Here is a 21,654-nt window from a genome sequence, read left to right on the forward strand (position 1 = left end):
GGGGATTGCTAGAATTTTATCTATTTTGGCCAGCCCAATAGCAGTTTCAGAAATTCCTAATAAATCCTAAAGGCCCACGCAGCCCATTCATGCAAGGCAAGAGGTGGAACTAAAGTTTAGTCCCACATTGCTAGTTTAGAGAGAGTTGGACCTCTTTATAAGGGAGGTTCTTTCACCACATGTATGAGCATGAGAACATGAGGGACATCCACGCGCGCTCCTCCTCCGTCGCCCGCCTCACCACGCCTCGTCACGACGCGACGCGACGCGGGTTGCGGGAATGAGCCGAGCCGATGTCTAAATTTTTTTCACGCACGACGGGTATACGAAAGGTCACACGGAAGCTGAAGCGATAGTGGAGTTTGAATGCGAACGGTGCAGCCCTTCGGTTGCTGGTTGTTCGCTTCATCTTCGTCTCTTCGTTTCACCTTCCATCGCTGCCCTCTCGCCTCCTTCTCTTGCGCCTATAAAAGGGAGGTCGCTTCTCTCAGAGAGACACACCAGAACTCATTCTTCCTCTCGCCACCGGTTCCTGAACACTGCGTTGCTGCTACGATCTTCCTCATCCCGGCTTGCGGCGTGCACCGCAGGTCGGGACAGTATGCCTCCGAAACCTCACCTCTTTGAGTCCTGTACGGGAGAAGGGTGATAAGGTTTTTGGGGAGCGCTCTGCGCGTCTACTGACTTCTTCTCACGGACGCCCCGGACTCCGACGACTACTTCCCCGACGACATGGCTACCGAGGACACCGATCCCAAGTCCAGTGCTACCGTTGCTGCTGTTGTCCCATACGTGTTCTTGTTTTTTCTGTTAGAGGTTCTGTCACAGTTCCTTGTTCTAGTCTTTGCCCTAGACATGACAGGTTCTACTTCATATATGCAACTTGGTCTATTGTCTGCTCTAGAGATGTTTGATTCTAGTTTATATTTACAGATGTTATTTACCTTCACTCTGTCAGATCGCATGACTTGTTCTATCTCTGCTATTTTAGTCATGCTTTATTTATTATTTCTGTTAATAAAATCATATGATAAATTGCTCATATTTCCAACATCCGTGACAGTGACAGTGACCAAATAAAAAGCGAGCGGCGGCCACCACCAGTCCAGCAATGTCGACAGAGACGCCGGTGGCTGGGCGAACAGCCTCGTGCCGGGCACCGCGGGCCACACCCCTACTCCCGTCCTGTCTCGTGCCCTGCCCGGCGCCCACCGTGCGGCGGCTACGTCCAGTCCCACAATAATCGATCGCTAATGTGTACACCTGGACCTGGACGGATTAGAGCGTTTTGATCAAGTTTCTTAGTGGCTGACTGATTAGCACGCCCTACCAGACAAAATATCCCGAGCACTACCATCCGATCACACCGTCACAGTTTTTGTTGGATCAAAAGAAAGGAGCACTGATCCTACGAGTGTGATGCCTTGCCAACAGCTGTCCTGTCCCACTTAACCATCTTTCGGTTCGCAAATTTAATAGAAAAGACCCAGACCCGTAACAAGAGTTTAATCAATCTCTCAAGACTATAAGATCCTAATCGATGAAATGACTCCAGGTCGGCTCAGTGGCTACCCTAGCTTAGCTTCCTTTTGATTTATTTTATCTCCTACCAGTAACCAATAGCGATGGCGAAAAGAGAGAGGAAACCACACGAGACGCTTTCGTGAGCACCACAATTTAAATCCGAGGGAGCAGACAAAGTTTCTTGAGCGAGAGGGAGAGAGTTTCCTCCCTCCCACGACGCGCCCGTGCCCCCCACCACCACCACCCCACGCGTCCCGTTCGAATCTCTCACACGGAACCCACGAGCCAGGGACAAGAAACCATCGACGAGAACGGGAATGGACGCCGCCGCTGCCGAGAAGGAGGCGGACGCCGGCGGGCCGCGCAAGAAGCCGGCCGCCGGGAAGCGGTGGGGCGGCGAGGACGACGCGCGGGGGCGCGACGCGTTGCCGGCGGCGCCGCGCGAGGACGCCGGGCAGGACGGGGCGCTGGCAGAGTGCGCCGTCTCGTGCTGCGTCTTCTGCGCGTGCCTGCCGGTGGCCGTGCTCTGCTGCGTGGCGCGCGCGCCCGTCCGCGCCGCGCGCCGGTGCTGGCGGCTGAGGTGGCGGCGGCGGCCGGCGCGGCGCCTCGCGCCGGGCGGGTCGTCGTCCTTCTCCGACGCCGAGCTCGGGGACCTCCGGCAGGGGCGGGTGCGGACAATGGCGGACGAGGACAGCGGCCGGGCCGGATCGCCGGCGTCCCCGCGGCAACCGCCCCCTCGCGAGGACCGGAGGAGATAGGTAGCGGGTTTGTTAGTTAGTTAGGCTGATTGGTTTTTCTCCAGTTTTGCTGTGATCTGCCAAGTAGGATGATGAGCCGTTTCGATCTGTGCGGCCTCTTTCTCTTCTTTTTTTCGCTTTCTTTCATTCTCTCATTCTCGCCGTCGGTTAGTGGTTAGCTCAGCCAGAAATTTCGGCAAAGCAGCAAGGTTGCTGCCCAGTGCACATTCGGCACCACATTGCCGAGTCCAGATTTTTCAATCTAGATTGTAGTCTAGATGATTTATTGGTTTGAGATGGTTGCGCCAAAAATAAAGCCGAGCGCATTACTGTACTCTTACCTCTCCCATCACTGTCTGCCCTAAAAACACTGGTAGTATGGGGATCACAGGATTTGTCTCATGGAAAGCTGGTGAAAATTGCGAGTGGGCACGAACTGCTGCTACCAGCACTGTTAAGGAAAAATGATCCGTTGCAGTTCGTCAGTTAAGAGTCAAACATGGGAGCCATTATTAAACAACGTCTTAAAATTCTCTCTTTCAGTGAGAGGCCACTGTAATTACTAGTAGTACTGTATTAAACAACCAGGGGGTGTCTGACACGGCGAGCAGTTAATCAAATTAACTTTGTGCTGCCATCCCCACCTGGACGATCAGGAGGTCAGTGTTAAAAAAACCAGCAGCCTGCCGAAAGGTGCCCCCTCCGAATCCAATCCTAGTTTTGGAGTATCACCTAGCTAGAAAACACTTTGGAGCATGGCGCATACCACGAGTCGTCGTGATACGCAGGCACGACGAGACATGGCCAGCGTCATGCACGCAGTGCACTCTGCATTTACCTTTTTTTTTTAGATAACGCTCTTTATTTACTTGAGCGGGACGAGACGAGCATCATCACTTCATCAGCAGCCTTACCCCGGTCCGGTCCAGGTCATGCGGGGTCCGACGACGAGTCGATGATCCGAGGCCGCGAGCAGTAGGCGCCGTCCCGTTCAGACGCGCGAACGAGTGGGGAGAGGCTCCGCTGGGCAGCGAACCGAGGGTAATAACAAATAATTGCTGAAGGCGGACACGCAGGCGCCGTCGCTGTCGACTCGGGTTTGAGCGTATACTGTGCCGGGTGGCGGTGACGCGGCCGGGGGTGCCGACCCCGCGACAGCCCAGCAAGCTCGGCGCGTTCGTGCGCGCGTGCAAGCTGCGCCGGAGATTCTTTGGCTATCGGCTGGGTGGGCGACTGTTTTCGGCAGCGGGGAGGCATATACTTCTCCCCGCCCCGCCCACCACGGTTGCAAAAAGAAGACGCGTCACCATCTTGGTACGATGCCACGGGGTGACCCGTGACCGTGACCCCGGTGCGCGCGCCGTCGGAGGCAAATCTCTTCCGTGTCATGGCCACGCCGGCCGGTGGGCGGCGGCGGAACCAAGCCCTGCGTACATTATCTTCCGAGTATCGGGATAAGGTGGATCGAGACTAACAGCCGCGCCACGCCAACGACCGTCCCTGATTGCAGATAAAAAAGGACGGAACGCCTGTGTGAATAAAGAGTGGCCATCATCCACATGTTCAACAGAACATATACCTCTTCTCATCTTTAAAAGAGAACATATACCTGCCTTTTTAAGTGCAAGTAAAGAGTGGTCCATCGTACAGATGCTCCACACATCATGTACTACCTGTATTTCTTCTTTTCACAAGTAAAGAAATACCTAAACTCGTGTGCACCTCTTCAGGGCATGTGTTCCACACACAAGAATCTAACCGTGAAACAAACTCCGAAGCCACGTACCCAAACTTGTATGTTGTCAAATGCATATATGTCACATAAATAGCACCCGTACAACATGTATAACAATAACAATAATAATAAACAATAAAAAGAAACAAAATTGGACACTGTCATAGAAGGAATACAGGAGCAATGATGCTCCCAAGGATCTATTGTACATGTGGTTAAAAGAAGCGCGAGAAATAAAACGCATCAGATTGGACTATCATCTGAACCCTACAACAATAACCACCTCCGGTTCGTCTTTTAACCCTTACAACTTAAAACAGCGACTTCTAAAATTGTACAACTGAAGTCAGAGAAAATACGGGACGGCAGTCCTTGGGCCACGCATCTGGTTGTTCTCCTCCGTCTCCGTGAAGAACTTGACGTCGCGGTCCTGACAAAGAATAAGTGAACACTAATCAGTAAAGACTTGATAATGAAGATCTGCTTGAAATGACAGTATGCATTATCCCATGCTCTCACTCCACAGATGCGCTAACATACCATGTTCTCGTCGAAGCTTAGTATAGAAGCAACATTGCCACATCTGTAGCAATAATTAGGTGCAGACCACACCTGCAAAATTAAATGTGCAAGGCATATGATATGAGCATCATTAGCATGGTTTTATTGAACAAGTATGTAATTTCCAAGAAAAAGATGCTATGGTTATCTGGACTAATTAGCGACATGTGAACAGACACTTACAGTTACAAGACCCTTGTCCTGAAACATGTACTTTAAGCCTTCCTGGACCAGCTGGTGAGCCCGGCAAACTAGGTCAAGATTGTTCACATGGTTGAACTGCATAGAGAATAAACCAACAACATTTGTTAAGAGATGATGAAAAAGTGATCCTCAATGAAAAGATTCCATGCCCACCTCTGTTGTCACTCGTGATCCAAAAAGCCAACCTGCTCCACGCGGACTAACAGCCCATGTCTCTATCTCTTCAGGGTCACTCCACATAAGATCACAGAAAGGACCTTCGTGGGGAATTTCACAATTCCGATCAATTGTCCGTATCTGGTGACAAAGTGATATTTAATCAGATTATTGCTTCCATTGTATTGCCTAGCAACACCATTCATATCTTACATGAGAACACCAGTAAACACATAAGAACAAATCAACCTCAGAATCATGCATCCTTAAGATCATGAGCCTAACTCTGCAAATGCTAAGGATCAACTAATAAAGAGAAGTACTATAACAGAATCAATTGAAACAAAAAAAAGCAGTAATAAAACAATTATTGAAAAGACAGATGATAAGGGTCCAACATTTTCCTGAAATGTTCAAGGATGTTAATTGTTTACTAGCTCCTTGAAAACTTCTAGAGAATATTCCGTGTTCTGAAAGTAGCTACATAGGCATTCAGCGGCACCCTTTTGTCCTATTACCCGCCTAGACCCACCTAATGGGCTTTTACGCACCAGCCACTGATCTGCACCTGGCTAGCGGCAAGGTAAACATCAAGATTATCTTCTTATCAAATTAAAGATATACAGAGTTAACAGTGTGAACTTCTTTATAATTGGAATCAGGCCATTAAATAGTTGTATAAACCAGGTGTGGTACGTCTATATGAATCAGGAAACCTAATTTATTCTGTAAACCAAGCACCACATATTTCTATATCCGTTAGGTAAAACAGACAGTAAGATGGGTCAAAATTCTCATTCAAACCATAAGTAACATATTGGCTGAATGATGTTAAGAAAAAATTACGGAAGAAAAGAAGTCCAACTAACCTGGTCAACAGTACGTACATCAGGAGACAGGCCACCGTGAACACAAAGGACCTGAATTTTCACTACATCATTTAGTATGACTGAGCACAAAGTATGAATTCATAATCTAGAAATTATCAAATACAAGGAACTTACCGTGCCATTAATGATTGCTGAAAGAGTAAAGTAATCAAAAACATCGGTGCAATACCGCCACGCATTGGCATTCCCATACTTCCTCTGGCACTCGTCATAGAAGCCATATACCTACAGATCAGTAACATTATATTAGTTTGCCTGCATGATAAAAGAAGTACTGAATGATACGTATTGACCTGTTTGTGGTACCATACACGCGTTCAAGCTGTAATTATTGTTTTTTCTCGAATACGCAGGAGATATATGCCATTATATTAGAGAAGACGGAAGGGTAGAAACCCTGAGTACACACACACACATTCCATATGTTTTATAGGTTACAGTACTCACCCGTGCCTGAAAAAGAACAAAGGACTACAGATAACCAAAGCCCTGGGCGCTAGGGCGCTCACAAGGGAAAGCTCTCGAGTCCCAGCCACTCCCCAAAGCTGTGCCTCCTCTTCGGCAAGCAACAAGGCAGCAGCCACACTGGGGCAGCAACATTGAAAAACAATGATTCCGATGGCTCCAAGGGGCCCAGGCAATTATGTACACAATTACTATACAGTCCTAACATGCCATGTGAAAGAGAGACTGTTCAACTTGCCAAACAGAATCATTAGCATGAAATGTAGGTTTTCAAATCATCGCTTAGTAGCTGGATTGTTTTAACTTCGACGAAAGTGTTATCATTTCGTCCAGAATCAATCAACATCTACTGCTTTTCAGTGCAGGATGCATTTTAATGCGAAAGCAACAAATGTAACTTCACTAACTACAAGATCTTTTGGCAACGGGAGATAGTACAATATGAAAATCATGAGCGAATACAAATTGAACTACAACAAAGTTAATTGAAGCAGAAGTATCTCAAATCCTAAATGTTCAACAGGATAACATATACCATTCTCCATATCAGGACATACCTGTGTCAGCTGCCTACTTTCATGGTTCCCACGCAGAAGGGTTATGTGGGCAGGATACCTGGTAGTAGGAAATTACATTGAGAGTTAGCCATATATGATGACACTTCAGGAAAAATGTAATACAGTAAGAATTCTTACTGAAAAGAAGCAACCAACACTAACAGGTGTGGTCATTGTTTCACTAATTAAGACTGATACAGTTCACCTACAAAGCACGGACACGGCCAAACTTGCCGAATCGCCGTGCAGATACGGCTGGACACGGGGACACGGGGCCACGCTAAGACACGGCCGGACACGCGTATCCCGCTGATTTCCTGTAATACTAATTTAAAAAAAAGGAGGACACGGCTGGGACACGTGTGGGACTCGGGAGGCCCAACTACTATTCCTCGGCCCACCCTTTTTTTGCAGGTCGCATAAACAGGCACCACAAAAGGGTAAGCTGGGAAACCTCCTGGACCAGTCGATGCCACAAAGTAGGGTTTCCCACCTCCTGGACTCGACGCCGCTGCCTGGACTCGACCGCCACCGCCCCCCAAGTGGAGCGGCCTCTCCTCCCAACGGCAACCAAGCTGGAGCAGGTAACCTCGCCCTTTTTCATCTATTCAAATCGATTTGTTGTTGAGCTGCTGCTGCTTACTGCCCCTGTCCGCCATGCCCTTGCTGTTGCTGCTCGCCAGTAGCTTCCCTATGCTGTTCATGTGCTGCTGCTGCTTGCTTATTAGTGCTGCTGCTGCTTGCTTACTTCTGCTGCTTGCTTATTGCTGATGCTGCTTGAACTGTTGATTGAATGCTTGGTGCTTCATGTTAGGGATTGCCAAACCATAATGCTATTGGGAGCTAGCATTGCAGATTGGGTAAGCAAACTTCTTTGCTGTTTGTCAAGTACCAGTACCACTTCAGATTATTATGACACTAATACCAGACTATTGTTTTAACTCCGCTTATGTTGTCTCAACATAGCCGGTCCCTCCCGGATAGGCTTGGCGAGCCAACGTAAAAACTCAGCCACTCTTGTGGAGATGAAACCCAAAAGATCACGAAAGAACTAGCTATGGACAGGGGTGTGTGGAAGCTTGCTATCCATGTGCCAGAACCCTGAGTTGGTCGCGAGATCTTATGGGTTTCACCTCTAGCCTTCCCCAACTTGTTTGGGACTAAAGGCTTTGTTGTTGTTGCTGCTGTTGTTGTTGTTGTAACTCCCTCCGTCCGAAAAAGCTTGTCCCTCAAATGGTTGTATCTAGCACCAAGTTAGTGCTAGATACATCCATTTGAGGGACAAGCTTGGGACAAGCTTTTTCAGACGGAGGAGTACTAGACTATTGTTTGATGTGTTTTGCAAGTTGCAATGACATGGATCTGGTCTGGAACTCTGGATGATCAATCAAGCACTTGAAACAGGAGACAACAAATGGGGCATTATCTCTTTCTCATTTTTTTGTCTTTAACTCTATATTACATGGCATACATTTATTTATCTTTATATATACTTGCCGTGTCCCCGATGGGTTGTTTTTGGAAAATGCTGTATCTCGTGTCCCTGTATGCGTGTCACCGTGTCCGTGTCGCTGTATCCGTGCTTTTTAGCAGTTCATCACAAAAAATGGTGAGATGCAATCTTTATTTTCAATCTTGCAGTTTAAGTAAGGCTGTCCAAACTGTTTGGGCTTGAATAAAGCTCCGCTCGAGAGCTAAGTAAGACAAGCACAAGCCCAGTCTCAAGCATGTGAGCCCAACTAGCTCCAGATCGAACAGTTCGCTAAAGCTTGGTAGAGCAACACAACCTAGCTCATTTTCGAAGAAAATAACTATAGGACCCAAGCATCATCCTAGACCTGTCCCTCTTAATTTTCTAACCCATGACAGCAACTCATTGATCCATTTCACTATACACAAGTCTGGACATCTCACGGGCCTATCCTCCTCAGATAAAGAAGCTTTTTGCAGCCTGATAAGATGCACTGGCCGGACTTTTAATTAAAAAATATTAACAAGCTTTGCGAGTTTGTCGAGCCTTCCAACGAATTGAGCTTGAGCTCATCCCTGTGCTCATGAGGTGAGCAGAAGCTCCCGCTCACCAAATGGCTTGAGATGCAAATCGAGCTTGAGGGAAGTGTGGGTGTATTCGGCTATTCGCTCAAACTCAGTCGTTGACAGCCCTATGTTCAAATAGTAAAAATATAGACGAGTTTCAACTTCAAATTTCAGCTGGCAGCTTCCAAATTCGAGTTCAATCCATAGCTGGATTGTGCAGTGCAAGGTCATCCCAGTCTAACTCGGCTCAACTCCTGATCTTTGTATGATTGTACAAGAACCATAAAAGATTACACACTTCTAGTTTCATGAAAAACAATAAGCTAAATCAACCCCATCGACCCCATAGGTTACTCGTGGTATTATCCAGCAAATACAAGGGGAAAAGTCAGTTATGAAGAGACAACAGAATTTGACATACTATCAAGCAGCAATCAGACATTACCATTCAACAGCTTAATTCCATCTAAGGAATGCCTATTGACAATCCTTTTTGCCTTTTTGGGGTGACCTACTCATGATCTGGTTATTCGTGTATCACTATCATGTAGTATTATTGTTAACCAAAAGGTACGGTGATATGATAATGAAGTTTATACTCAGAAAAGAGTGAAGAAGCTGAAGGCGCAGCTATACGGTATAAAGTTCAAAGCTTTGGAACAAACAAAAGGACGATTCATTATCTGCGAACAGAAAACTAACCAAATACCTTGCTTTTAGTAGCAAAAGGATGGTGAAAACCTCGAGACTGTTGAAGCCGCGGTCGACAAAATCACCCTACGAGTCAATCACAGCTCAGTTAAGCAACACAAGAACATCAGAGGCTACCTAAACCAGTCACAAGAAACAATAGAAGGGCTGAGGAAGCCAGACCATGAAAATATAGTTGGTCTCAGGCACATGTCCTCCGGTGGCAAAGAGCTTCATAAGGTCATGGAACTGCCCATGGATGTCGCCGCACACTGTGACCGGGCTGTTGACTGGCTGCACGTTCGACTCCTCGATGAGAATCTCCTTAACCTGGATGATGATCAGCGAAATACACATCGGTTACATACTAGGCATACAGACACACCCACGAATACATACACGGTTCACTCAAGTCTCTCGGCGAGCAGCAAAAGCAACTAATTTTGCCCGTCTACCTGCTACTGCTGGTACGAACCCTAACACGGCCACGCCGCAGCGCACGCGCGCGCCAGAACGCCGCGCGAACAAAACCCTAGCGGAAGTGATAAATAAAGAGGGGGAGGAAGCTCACGTATTCGCAGAGGGTCTGGAGCTCGTGCTCGGCGAGGTGCTGGCCCTCCTTGACCTTGGAGATCCACAGATCCAAATCCATCGGGAGCGGTGGCGGCGGCGGCGGCGAACCGGCGGCAGGGGATTCAGGGCGGAGGTGCGGACTGGGGGGAGGTCGATCCCCTCTTGATTCCTGGTGCGGATATTAGTTTCGCCTCCTCGATCGCGGCTGGGGGGGCGAGGCGAGAGGGAGGGGAGAGGAAAAATAAGGTTGCGATTTGCGCCGGGCTCTGGGCTGCCTCGCAGGTCACAACAGCCTCGCAAGCACGAGACGGACGAGACGGGGTCTGCAGCACTTGGACGTGCGGCTCAGATTGGGTGGTGCAGCCGCTGCGGCCAGGCATGCGCGTGTGTGGAGTTTATATTTTTTGTTGGTTTTTTTTCTCTGTGACATCCGATTTATAAATTTTACAAAACATCAAGACAACGCGTGCAAGAAGCAAGCGCTACACGGTAAAATTCTACTACTAGAAAAAACCGACTATTGAGAGTTTGTTGCACGAAACACCAACATTGATGTGATTCGTTGCAGGTAGCTTTAATCTGTCGTTCGCTCCACTGACATGACTTCTAACAAATGGGTCCCACTTTGTAAATGCACAGGGAAGATACTGGGTTGCTTGACAAATTTGAAAGATGTTTAGGGCTCATTTGATTCAAAGAACTTTCGTATAAATTTTGGAGGAATGTAATCTTTAGGATTTTTTTCTATATTGATTTGTTTGATTTGTAGGATTGAATCATATAAGATTCATTTCTAACGGTTTTTTTTACTATTTTCCATAAGATTTCTAGCATACACCCAAACATCTTCAAGGAATCATTTGTTTTTTTTCTATGATGCAATCAAACAACCCAAAATCATGTGTGATTGAGATGAGGCATGACATTTTATCAAAGGAATTTTATAGAATTTTTGGAGGACCATAATTCTTAGGAATTTTTCTTATGTTGGTCCCTTGATTCATAACATTGGATTTCATAGGAATTTTTTCTATAAAATCTTTGTACTATATTTCGTAGAAAATCTAACATCCTCTCCAACCTTTTTTATAATTTCTTTGTTTATCCAATGACATCAGACACTCCTTGCTAATCCTTGATTTTAAGTGGATATATTACTTCAATCTTATACCTTTTCTATTCATGTATTTTCAGAATCCTTCGAATCAAAGAAGCCCTTGTGTTTTTTCCTATTCTCGCGCTTTTAAAATCCTACATATCAAAGAGGCTCTGGGTTTCTTTTAGCTAGCTCGTTCAAGAATCATGTCATGAATATATTTTTACCATGTGTGAAGCCGAACAACCAATCAAGAATCATGTCAACCGAACCAAACTATGGATTAGAGCTAGTTATAATGAGTTGCACTAATAGATCATGTTTTATGCAGCAAACCCATAGAGTGAGTGTTCTACACAAAATCAACCCTAACAATTAGTGGTCTGTGCAATCCTCTATGTGCTATATACTCACACATCCACAAGCATGCACGTGGGACGTTGCTTCAGTGACTTAACCGCACATGCCTTTAGGTCAGTGACATGTGGGCCAGCCGACTGTTGGACCCACTTATCAGTGGCCCAAAGGCACATGCAGTTACGGCAGCGAATCTCAGTCCATACACGTGGTATGTGAATATTGGCTAAGCCACAACATCATTTTGATCCATGACCTCTCGTGGGTGTTTAATGTTCTCCTAAAATCTTATAACTTCTAGAAGGGTTGGAAAAATACAATGAGTAAAAAAACATTCAATCCTTTCTCTATGAGGTTGCTTGGATCAAAGTCCTCATCACCCTGCCAATATTTGGTGTTGACTAAGATTTAGGTGGTTGTTTGGATGGGCTTCAACTTTTCACAGTGCAATCCTACCTTAACTATTTTCATTTATTTGACCCCAATTCATGGCGAATCGCGGACGGGGATATCGGCCGCCAATTTTCTGGCGTACCCAAGTTTTGATGGGGTGAGCATGGGGTAAAACCAAACAATTCACGTAACTCTTTTAACTCCTACCGTCCTATTTGCAAGGGAATTTCTCTCCCGCACCAATACCACAAGAATAGGGCAATTGAAAATTTTCACTTCCCCAACCGTCGCCCGCCTCCTTTCTCTCCCCTCACAGCCTCGTTTTTGCTCGCCACTATGCCCCCGTTGTCGGCCATCCACTACCCTCCATGCCTCATGCCTCATGGTCACCTCACCACTTCGGATCCTACCGTGTGGGATCATGCACCATCGTCGCTTGCCTCACGTCCCTCCACTTCCCACCACTGCCGCACTACTCCCACGCGCCTCGCCTCGTCTCTTGCCCCATTGCCGCCCACTCACTATGTCTCGCCGTCAAGACCATTTTGCTCCCGCACTGCATTGTGGTTGTTAGTGGCGCCATCCGAAACCTCAACGTCAGCTTCTCACCCCGTCTGCGTCCTAACGTCGCATCATCGGCTGCTACACCCCTCGAAGTGCTTGATGAAATGTCGCAATTCGACAACAATGTCCATTATTATAATTCACTCTTAGATTTGGATAGTTTCCTTACCATTATACACCCTCCGTCCGATAATATAACCGTGTTTTAACACTCTTATATTCATCCCATAATATAAGATCGTTAAACACTCTTATATTTGTACAAACACCTCGCGTTTTCCAACTGTTAATACACAATCCTGCCAAGAGAATTCTAAAGATCACTACTCTACGTAGTACCATGCTTGAGATATATCATCATGGCTGCTTTTATATCGTCATTTGTAAAACAAAATGCAAGCCTGGTAGCCACATTTCTCAACTCAAATGAAAGAGATCGTATTTGTCGACTTGGGCCATCATATAAATAAAGCTTATAATGACCAAAAAATAAGGAACCTGCAAACACTGTTTCAGCAACAACGAATTGTGCCAACCCGTTTGAAAACACATGCTCCCTCCATATAAGATCGTTTGAAAACTAACATAGCTTGAAAAACGATCCTATATTGTGGGACGGTGGGAGTAAATGGAGGAAGCATTGGTACTTTTCCCGATTGTTTAACTGGTAGAGCAAGCGTGAGTCACAATTGTATACAATGAAACAATATGTTCATCACATGCTTCGCAATGTGGATTTTGGTTATACAGGCACTTGCACAAATATTTACATTTCCATGAAAGATAAATGTCCTCGTTCTCCTTCTCATAAGCTCCAAAATTGACCCTTCTGTTAAGAAACTGGAGATGATCATAACGAAGCAGCAGAGACCAAAATTGCTCCCTTCCTGGTAGTACTCACTAACGACGAGGACTTGTGGATCACGCGCTTTATGTCCAATGAAAAGGGCCCCTTGAACCATACCATGTCCCAGCAAAGCAAATCACACCCTATAGGTTCCTGGCTTCGTTGCAAATGACATGCAGCAGAACTCTATGTATAGCGTTTCTTAAACAGTGTATGCCTCTTAGCCGGGTCCTTCTTCTTGGCTCCCTTGCCCTTTCCAGTGCTGGATGAGAAGGTAAGACTCACATGTAAGCATTCAGCAAACGAACTACTGCAATGGAATCGCAGCATAGAGACGAAAGTAAAATGGAAGTGGAGAGAAGGCAGCACTTGTACTCCATGTAGACCATTCCACCCGCTCCAGAAAATGCGCTCATCAATCCGGCAGAGCGCCGAGCCTTCAGGAGAGCCTTGCCATCAGAATCCTCTTCCAAGTGCTCAACACCAATCATGTCATCCCCTGCGCTCAACACCTGTTTGACGTAGTGCAGACAGAAATTGCAGTCAGGTACAAACAGCAAGAAACTGACAAACAATGGGTATAGAAAACACTCACTTTGCCTAAAAGGTCAAGCTGTTCATCGAGCGTGTGAAAACTCAGGTTAGGTCCTTCTTCAGGTGGCGGCAAGCTAGTGATGACCTGGAAATATATATATATATATATATATATATATATATATATATATATTTATATTTATCACTAAACCCGAAGTGTCAAAAAGATTCCCAATATCTAGAGAAATGCTTGGGAATAAACCTTGAAACTATATCCCTGATCGATAAGGAATTGTTGCCTTTTTGTTGAATAATACATTTCCTGCATAAAAAAATATGTCATATGCTAAAGTTGATCTAAATTCCACAGGCATGGTTTCAGCATTCTCCATTTCAAGAATATCAGGAAATGGAATAAAGCCAAATGAAAAACTAATACAGTAAACATTAGTGAGACAAACCTGTGTGTCAGTTGATACAAGAGAATAGAAAAAGGCATTGTATTCTTCTTTTCCACCTGCCATCCTATCTTGATGCTTACCCTGCAGCCACAGTAGTTGAAACAGATTCAGTGGAAATGCCATAGAAAACATTGTATCACTAACTATTATAGATCACTTCTGCCCATCTGATTGGCCACATCACTGGCATAACTCACATCCAGACTACTGAAATCCCTTGCACGACCACCTCAAAAGCCAGAGTTGGAGTAATAATAATTTACTTACACTAAAAAAATCTAGAAATGAATTACCACATACAGTAGTTTGAAAAGCAAGTTATATAGAAATAAAATTGTTTCCTTTTGCATAATCAATTTTGATTCAAGATTTTTGTTCTTCATACCAACTCATTTTCGGTCTTTTTTTAATGGAAACTCACTTGCAGCATATACATCCAAATTATCGATGTATCCGAAACATAAAAAAATCCATGCTAAATTTTGAATATGGTCGGACCTTCCCCGGACCCTGCGCAAGCGGGAGCTACATGCACCGGGCTGCCCTTTTTAAAATTTTGAATATCAAGAGAAGGAACACAGCAAAATTGCAACTGGTTTGTCTATTACGCTGCATGCAGCAACCCCGCAAGCTTCAATCTACATTACCTTTGCCCTGAGAATACGTCCCAACCGTTGAGCTTCTTGACGCCGGGAACCAGCATGAGATGATATTTGAATGATGACATTTGCCTCTGGGATATCAATGGAGTTATCACCCACCTACGCATTAATAGCAGAGATGGCGTTAAGATTACCTATGATGGCGGCTTCGAAACAAATAAACAGGATTGCAAAATTAATAATAAGTACACCTTAGAGAGGAAAACAGTGTTGACTTCTGGACTGTTCTTGAATTGGTACAAAATTCGTGTCCTCTCCGCATGGCTGTGAGATGCAAAGCCAACATAAGTATACAACTTATGGCGCATAAATAGAATCGTCTAAGACGAGAGGTTACCTTGTGGCACCATAAATCATTGGTTTACGGAGCTTCATTGCGTATGCAGTTAGTGCAAATAAATTATCAGCAAATACAATGATCTTATCCCCGCGTTGTTGCTCATGGAATCGAATTAGAAACTCACAAGCCCTGAACTTGTTTGGATTCATCACATAGAGTACCTGGTAGACAAGAGCCAATATAATGCAAACATCAATATGAATGAACATATCTGAGGACTGCAAAGGGAGTTCAGAGACAAGCATGCCAATAAAATATTCATAAGTTTATATATTACTTAGGTCAAGAAGTGTATCGTTCCAATTTTATCACATGCCCCCTAAGGGCGAAGAAGATACTTTCTTGTCAGGAATTAAGATGACATAACTTAACAAAAAGTCAACACGTTAACAAATCAAAGTAATCATTGCATAAAAGTAAAAAATCAAATGAGGTAGCACCGAAAGCAATAACGGAAGCTCGAACATGTGTGTTTTATCTTTCAGAAAGGTTCCAAAGTTGAATAAAAACACTGCATGGACAGCTCACCTGCTTCTTTTTTGAATTTTCCTTTTTCAAATACTCAGCAAAGAACTCTTTGGTCATGGGACACCATACTTCTGCACATTGCACGTTTGCAATAAATCCACCTTTCACTAAATCCAACCAATTTGCTTCATACAGCTTTGGTCCAATTAGAAAATTTAGATCTGTGATACGTTCATCCTCTCTCACAAGCGTAGCTGTAATTGTAAGAATTGAAGTAATTTAGAACAATTTGACAAGTGAGTAGTCAAAATCACACAAGACTATTATATGATGAAAACGGACCAGTAAGACCAAGCTTGCAGTGAGACTTCGTAATGCTGATGACCTTTCTGAACATATGAGCAGGGACAACGTGAACCTGCAAACACAAATAAGAAAATGGGAATGTACACTATTATGATCTTTCATGTGCTAATGAAATTTGCAAGCCTAACTTATCGAAGAGTGGAGATCTCACCTCATCCATAAGGAGCAAACCCCACTCCCTGTTCCGGATTTCCTCAATAATCTTCTCTGAGTCTTCGGATCGTTTGCCCCCAAATGCCACCATGTTATAGGTAGTCACAACAACACCAGCCATCCCTCGAAATTTCTCTTTGTTATCTGATGTAAATCTACTGATATGTTCGTCTCTTATAGTTGACCAAAGCTTGAACTGGAATGCCCATTGATCAACAGACACAGCATTTGTGGCCAAGCATAGACAGCTCTTCTTAATACGACATGCTGCAGATACACCGACCAAGGATTTTCCCGCACCACAAGGTAGCACAATAATGCCTGACCTTGCTCTACCTACAAAATGGTGGGAAAATTGTTCAGCAAAGGAGAAGAAGCACACACAGTACTCAGCAGATTCTTGAGTTCCAAAACTAACAATTACCAAATGATGCCAGGGAGTAGATTTTCTAGCTAACACTGAGAGCAGTGAGACTGCCCCCTAACATTCCTAGTTTCCTGTCTTCTTAGTAACACAGGTATCCCGAACTTTACTAGTTCACATTAGCTTAAAATACATCTTCTCATTATTAAAATCAGATCAGATCAAGCAGGCCATGTGACATTGAGCAACTTATATATCTGTTCTCAAATCTGGTGGCCAATCAGCAAAAGTGTCATCTGGTAAGACCGGCATCGATATGCTTGATTTGAAGACCCAGTTACTTAAGCTACCATGCCTAAACTTCTAAATGCCATTATAACCCTTGCACGAGGGAGATGGCGCCCAACTAGATCTCATAAGTCACAACCGCATAGTTACTTGCAGGATTGACTCGACACAATCGGTCCAACCAAGCCAACTACTAGAGATGAGAGCCTGATTTTAGCTCAAACTCTCAAAGTATCAATATAACTGCTAGGCTAAGGGTAGCAAACTATGAACGAGTGTTGCATGCATCTGTAAAGGTATCATGACAAGCCGTTTACTGAGTTTAATATGCAGTTATTCCCTTATATTGCATCATGAACTTACCATTCCCAAACATCTTACTGAGGCTCTTTTCTTGATACGGCCTTGGCCGTGCTTGAGGTTTTAATTCCATATCCAAATCTGGGTTTACCTGCAGTAAAATTATATGTCAATCTCAATTCTAAATCTTGTAGTGAATGCTTCATCATATGTCACACTAGAAAGCAACTGCAAAGCTAAAAAATTGTAAATTGCCTGTTCACGTGACAAGTAAAATGGGCCGAGAATACTATGGGTCTCAAATCTCGACAGGAAATAGCAAAGAACATTGTCTACATTGTTTGTTCAGCTAGAGATAACACTCGATAGATGGACATATAAAACGCCTGTTTTCTCCATGGATTTAAACAATTGGGGTTTTATGTATTATGAGAATATTCATAATGTACCAAAAGATCATGACTGAATGGAAGGGCTTAAGTTTATTTCACATGGTACGTGTGCTACTCTGTTGTGTTCAGCCTTAAACTTGCAGATGTCAAAGAGCTCCCTGTATCAACTTTACATCATTGCATGGTTTTAACTTTCAGTTGTATATGATGGGATCAAATAACAACATGTACCAGTTGGCAGTTGCTGCCCAATCATCAATAAAGTGAGGGTTTGAGTCAACAGCTTAACTAAATGTTAAGGAACAACAAATTATGAGATGTATCAATATAAACTTAACACTTTTGATTTATACATGCATATTTTAATCGGTTATGTCAGTACGACACATTACATACTACAATGTTCTGAGACGATGTTGTGCAATACCTAAGCTCTGTTATTACTGCCACATTTGTTCTTTCTTACGATGTCTGCATTTATTGTAGCAAAATGACTAGCTAAGAGCTAACTAATTCAGCTGGTAGGCCCTACTTGTATACAAAGGTACTAGTTGTTTCGAACTCAATGAACCACAAGGTAAGAAATTGCTTCCAGCACAAGGCCATTTTGGGCCGGTTCGTTGGTTGAAAATTGGCCAGCTCAATCTGGTTTTATGTTAACACGGTTTAAATGCCTGAAAAAATCTCAGTCCAGCTGATGCATCAAGGATCAAAGCGTAGTTTTTCTTGGTCAAACCACCATACTAGATCTGATAAATATAGTTGTTTCTTCATGTGGAAAGTACTTACTGTGTCATTTCTAAAATCATACTCCTCTAGCATGGGAAAGTTCAGTGCATTTGGTAAGCACCGTTGCTTTACGTTCTCAACCTGAACATGATGGATCAAAGTATTAAACACCAGTCTCTACAAACTGAAGCTACCAAAGCTTCTGCTTAAAGAGACACGATACCTGATTGGAATCAATTTCGAAAGAATGTGTTTCCTTGTCTTCAGTTGCAGCTGCCAGCTCTATTCCATCTAACAAATCATGTCCACTAGCTATTTCCCCAGCTGTTTTGCTAACAGCGAATGAAGATGCTCCTAGACAGTCCTGAAGGGACATAAATGGATTCGGATAATGAGGCATAGCAAACAACTAGTTCAAAATGGCCAGTATGATGACCTATACCAGCAGTTGAAAAAAAATGGAGGCGATATTTATGCCAGTCAAATGAAATAATTATTAGGGAAGGAGATAATGCACATGGATGGTACAGATAAGCACTTCCATATGATACAAAGTTCTGTTCTAACAGACACTAACTGCGTTCCACGCAAATTGTATGAAAGTGACGAGAACAAAAGATTAACCTCGGGAGCTTTTCGTGCTTTCGAAATTACGTCATCGTTCAGGAGGGTCTTCAAAACCTGGACACAAGCATCACAGCTCAAATAAATAAGTAAATAACGAGTGACAGAGTAATCCAAATTATTTAGTTGCAGGAAGAATGATACAACCTCAGGGAACGGCGACTCCACAAAATATTGATTCTTCTTCAGAACAAGCTTTACTTTGCCATAATTCGCAGTTGACCCATGGATGAAATCAATTATCTCATGAGGTAACTTAGTCTTGGAGAGCTTACTCAAGACACTAATGATAGTGGTTGTCTCAAGTCCAACTGAGACCGCGGCATACAATGAGTGTGGCGTTAGATTGTATTCATGCATAGATTCTGGCCTGCACCACCAAAGTGATATTTAAGTTTCAAATATCCCACACATTTTGTACAACGCATATGTTCCAGACATTAACCTGAGTAGAGTTTGGATGTTTAGGGGGGAAAGCTGAGCAATTTGACTACATCTTCCACTATGAAGTACCGGCATCCTTTTAGGTCAGGTTCAATTGCATTTTAACTTAAATCCATTGCTGTTCCGTGCACTAAGCAACACTCAGGAAGTAATAGTCTATTATCTCTTTAACACAGCATGCACGATCCAAACATCCCAACTCCAGACCCAATCCTATAATTGGTTTCCAAGGCAACTAGGACAAGCATTATAGTTCTTTTCTATTGAACTCATACTCAGAATGTTAAACATGGTGCACCTTACGCAAGTCAAGTTTCCAGATAACCATGTGGGGCATTAAATCCCTTGAAATGATACTACCACAAGAAATTCATGGTTAATTACATTAAGTGGCATTAGTTTCCCAAACCGAGTCTTCTCCAACACTAGCCTATATAACCATTAAATTCACAAGTAAGTAGCAAGATCCCCAAAAAGCAGGTCCCATTGAAGAACCCTTTTGAATCAGATCAAATGAATGATGCAGTGCCGCACCAGACCTATACACTGCATATAACCTTACTACTAAGCATGGCGAAATTAAGGCTAACTCGGCCTACCAGAACATGAACTTTCTGGGAAAACTGGTAAAAGTTGGGTAAGGTCCACTCGTTTGATACAACCATGGGTAGCCCAAAACAAGATATGCGGTTGGCTGGGATTTTGAGGTAGTGGTGATTGAATGGACCTGCATACAGGTTCGGCGATGGCGATGAGGAAATCGTAGGCCTGCTTGTAGAGAGGGGAGAAGGTCTCGAGGAAGATGCGGCCGTCTGCGCACGCCCACAGCGGCCGGTTCACGTGATCCGGCTTGAGCTCCAGCTTGGTGAAGTCCCTCTTCTTCACCTCGTTATCTCCTGAAACGAATCGAAGTTCCACCCCCGAAATCCCCAATCAATTAAACGGCAGGAATCACACCGATTCGCGAAAGATGGGTGGATTTGGGGGGGAATCATGCGCGTGGTACCGTCGCGGGCATCGTCGTCGAAGTCGTCGGCGTAGTTCATCTCGGCGGTCTCGTCCACCAGGGCCGCCTTCGATGGCGCCGAGGACTTGTACCGCTTCGGCGCACGGGCGCGGTCACCTGCAGGGGAGAGAGGGGAAGGGTATCACGGAGAGTGAGACAGAGGAGGATACTGGTGGGATTTAGGGTTGCCGCCTCACCATCGCCGCCGGCCATGGCTGGGAGCGAGGAGGCGGTAGAGGTCGGTGCACGGACACGAATCGAGTCGAGTCGAGTCGAGGAAGACCGAGAAAGTCGGGGACGGGTATACCTACGGGATGTGCTATGGGGGCTTGGACAAATATAAGAGACGTTGTGGGCCTGGCCCAAGCTTTGGTTGCATCTGGAAAGGTTCTGATCAAGTTAGTGGAAATCCCTATTCGCCGCTTGCTGCGGCAAAATGTCGGGCTACCGCACAGGGCAGCGCAGCGAGCGACAAACTTGGGCCGGCCCACTTATACATAATGCGTCCAACCGGTTTTGGGAACCTTCTAGAAGATTCCCTGAACCGTGTTTTTTTCTGTATCGTTTTTTTCTGGTTCTTTTTCGGCTTTCTATTGTTTTTCCATTTCTCTTTTTTTTACTTTTTTGTTTTTTGTTTCATTTTCTTTTTCAAGTTTATTTTTCTTTCTCAGAACTTGTTCACAATTTTACAAAATGTTTACGATTTCCTTTTTTATTTCTTTTCCTTTTCTTCTCTTTTTTTAAAAAAAATCAAAAAATTAATTTTTGTTCGTGTTTCCAAAAGTTAGGTATGGCGGAGATGCGTATGTTGAGATGGATGTGTGGCCACACGAGGAAGGATCGAGTACGGAATGATGATATACGAGATAGAGTTGGGGTAGCACCAATTGAGGAGAAGCTTGTCCAACATCGTTTGAGATGGTTTGGGCATATTCAGCGCAGGCCTCCAGAAGCTCCAGTGCATAGCGGACGGCTAAAGCGTGCGGAGAATGTCAAGAGAGGGCGGGGTCGACCGATTTTGACATGGGAGGAGTCCGTTAAGAGAGACCTGAAGGATTGGAGTATCAACAAAGAGCTAGCTATGGACAGGGGTGCGTGGAAGCTTGCTATCCATGTGCCAGAGCCATGAGTTGGTTG

The 21,654-nt window shown here is 44.6% G+C and overlaps 2 protein-coding genes across 2 annotated transcripts; both read right to left on the bottom strand.

Moving 5' to 3' along the window:
- Window positions 1–4,107: 4,107 nt before the first annotated feature.
- Window positions 4,108–10,439, bottom strand: LOC119268760 (phytochrome-associated serine/threonine-protein phosphatase). The gene is made up of 10 exons (XM_037550463.1): window positions 10,128–10,439; window positions 9,740–9,886; window positions 9,576–9,643; window positions 6,830–6,887; window positions 5,922–6,032; window positions 5,787–5,837; window positions 4,915–5,058; window positions 4,741–4,836; window positions 4,537–4,608; window positions 4,108–4,426 (listed from the first exon to the last, which is right to left on the bottom strand). The coding sequence occupies exons 1-10, from the start codon at window positions 10,206–10,208 to the stop codon at window positions 4,343–4,345; spliced, it is 912 nt and encodes a 303-aa protein (XP_037406360.1). The 5' UTR covers window positions 10,209–10,439; the 3' UTR covers window positions 4,108–4,342.
- Window positions 10,440–13,164: 2,725 nt separating this feature from the next.
- LOC119268761 (general transcription and DNA repair factor IIH helicase subunit XPB1-like) lies at window positions 13,165–20,812 on the bottom strand. Its single transcript, XM_037550465.1, has 19 exons — window positions 20,715–20,812; window positions 20,518–20,634; window positions 20,239–20,407; window positions 19,215–19,437; window positions 19,068–19,124; window positions 18,667–18,807; window positions 18,504–18,584; window positions 17,386–17,473; window positions 16,369–16,706; window positions 16,194–16,269; window positions 15,912–16,105; window positions 15,381–15,544; window positions 15,235–15,307; window positions 15,029–15,142; window positions 14,382–14,462; window positions 14,183–14,242; window positions 13,982–14,065; window positions 13,756–13,898; window positions 13,165–13,648 (listed from the first exon to the last, which is right to left on the bottom strand). The coding sequence occupies exons 1-19, from the start codon at window positions 20,728–20,730 to the stop codon at window positions 13,573–13,575; spliced, it is 2,295 nt and encodes a 764-aa protein (XP_037406362.1). The 5' UTR covers window positions 20,731–20,812; the 3' UTR covers window positions 13,165–13,572.
- Between the last annotated feature and the right edge of the window lie 842 nt (window positions 20,813–21,654).

Source organism: Triticum dicoccoides, chromosome 3A, assembly GCF_002162155.2.
Source record: "Triticum dicoccoides isolate Atlit2015 ecotype Zavitan chromosome 3A, WEW_v2.0, whole genome shotgun sequence".
In the NCBI taxonomy this organism is placed as follows: Eukaryota; Viridiplantae; Streptophyta; class Magnoliopsida; order Poales; family Poaceae; genus Triticum; species Triticum dicoccoides.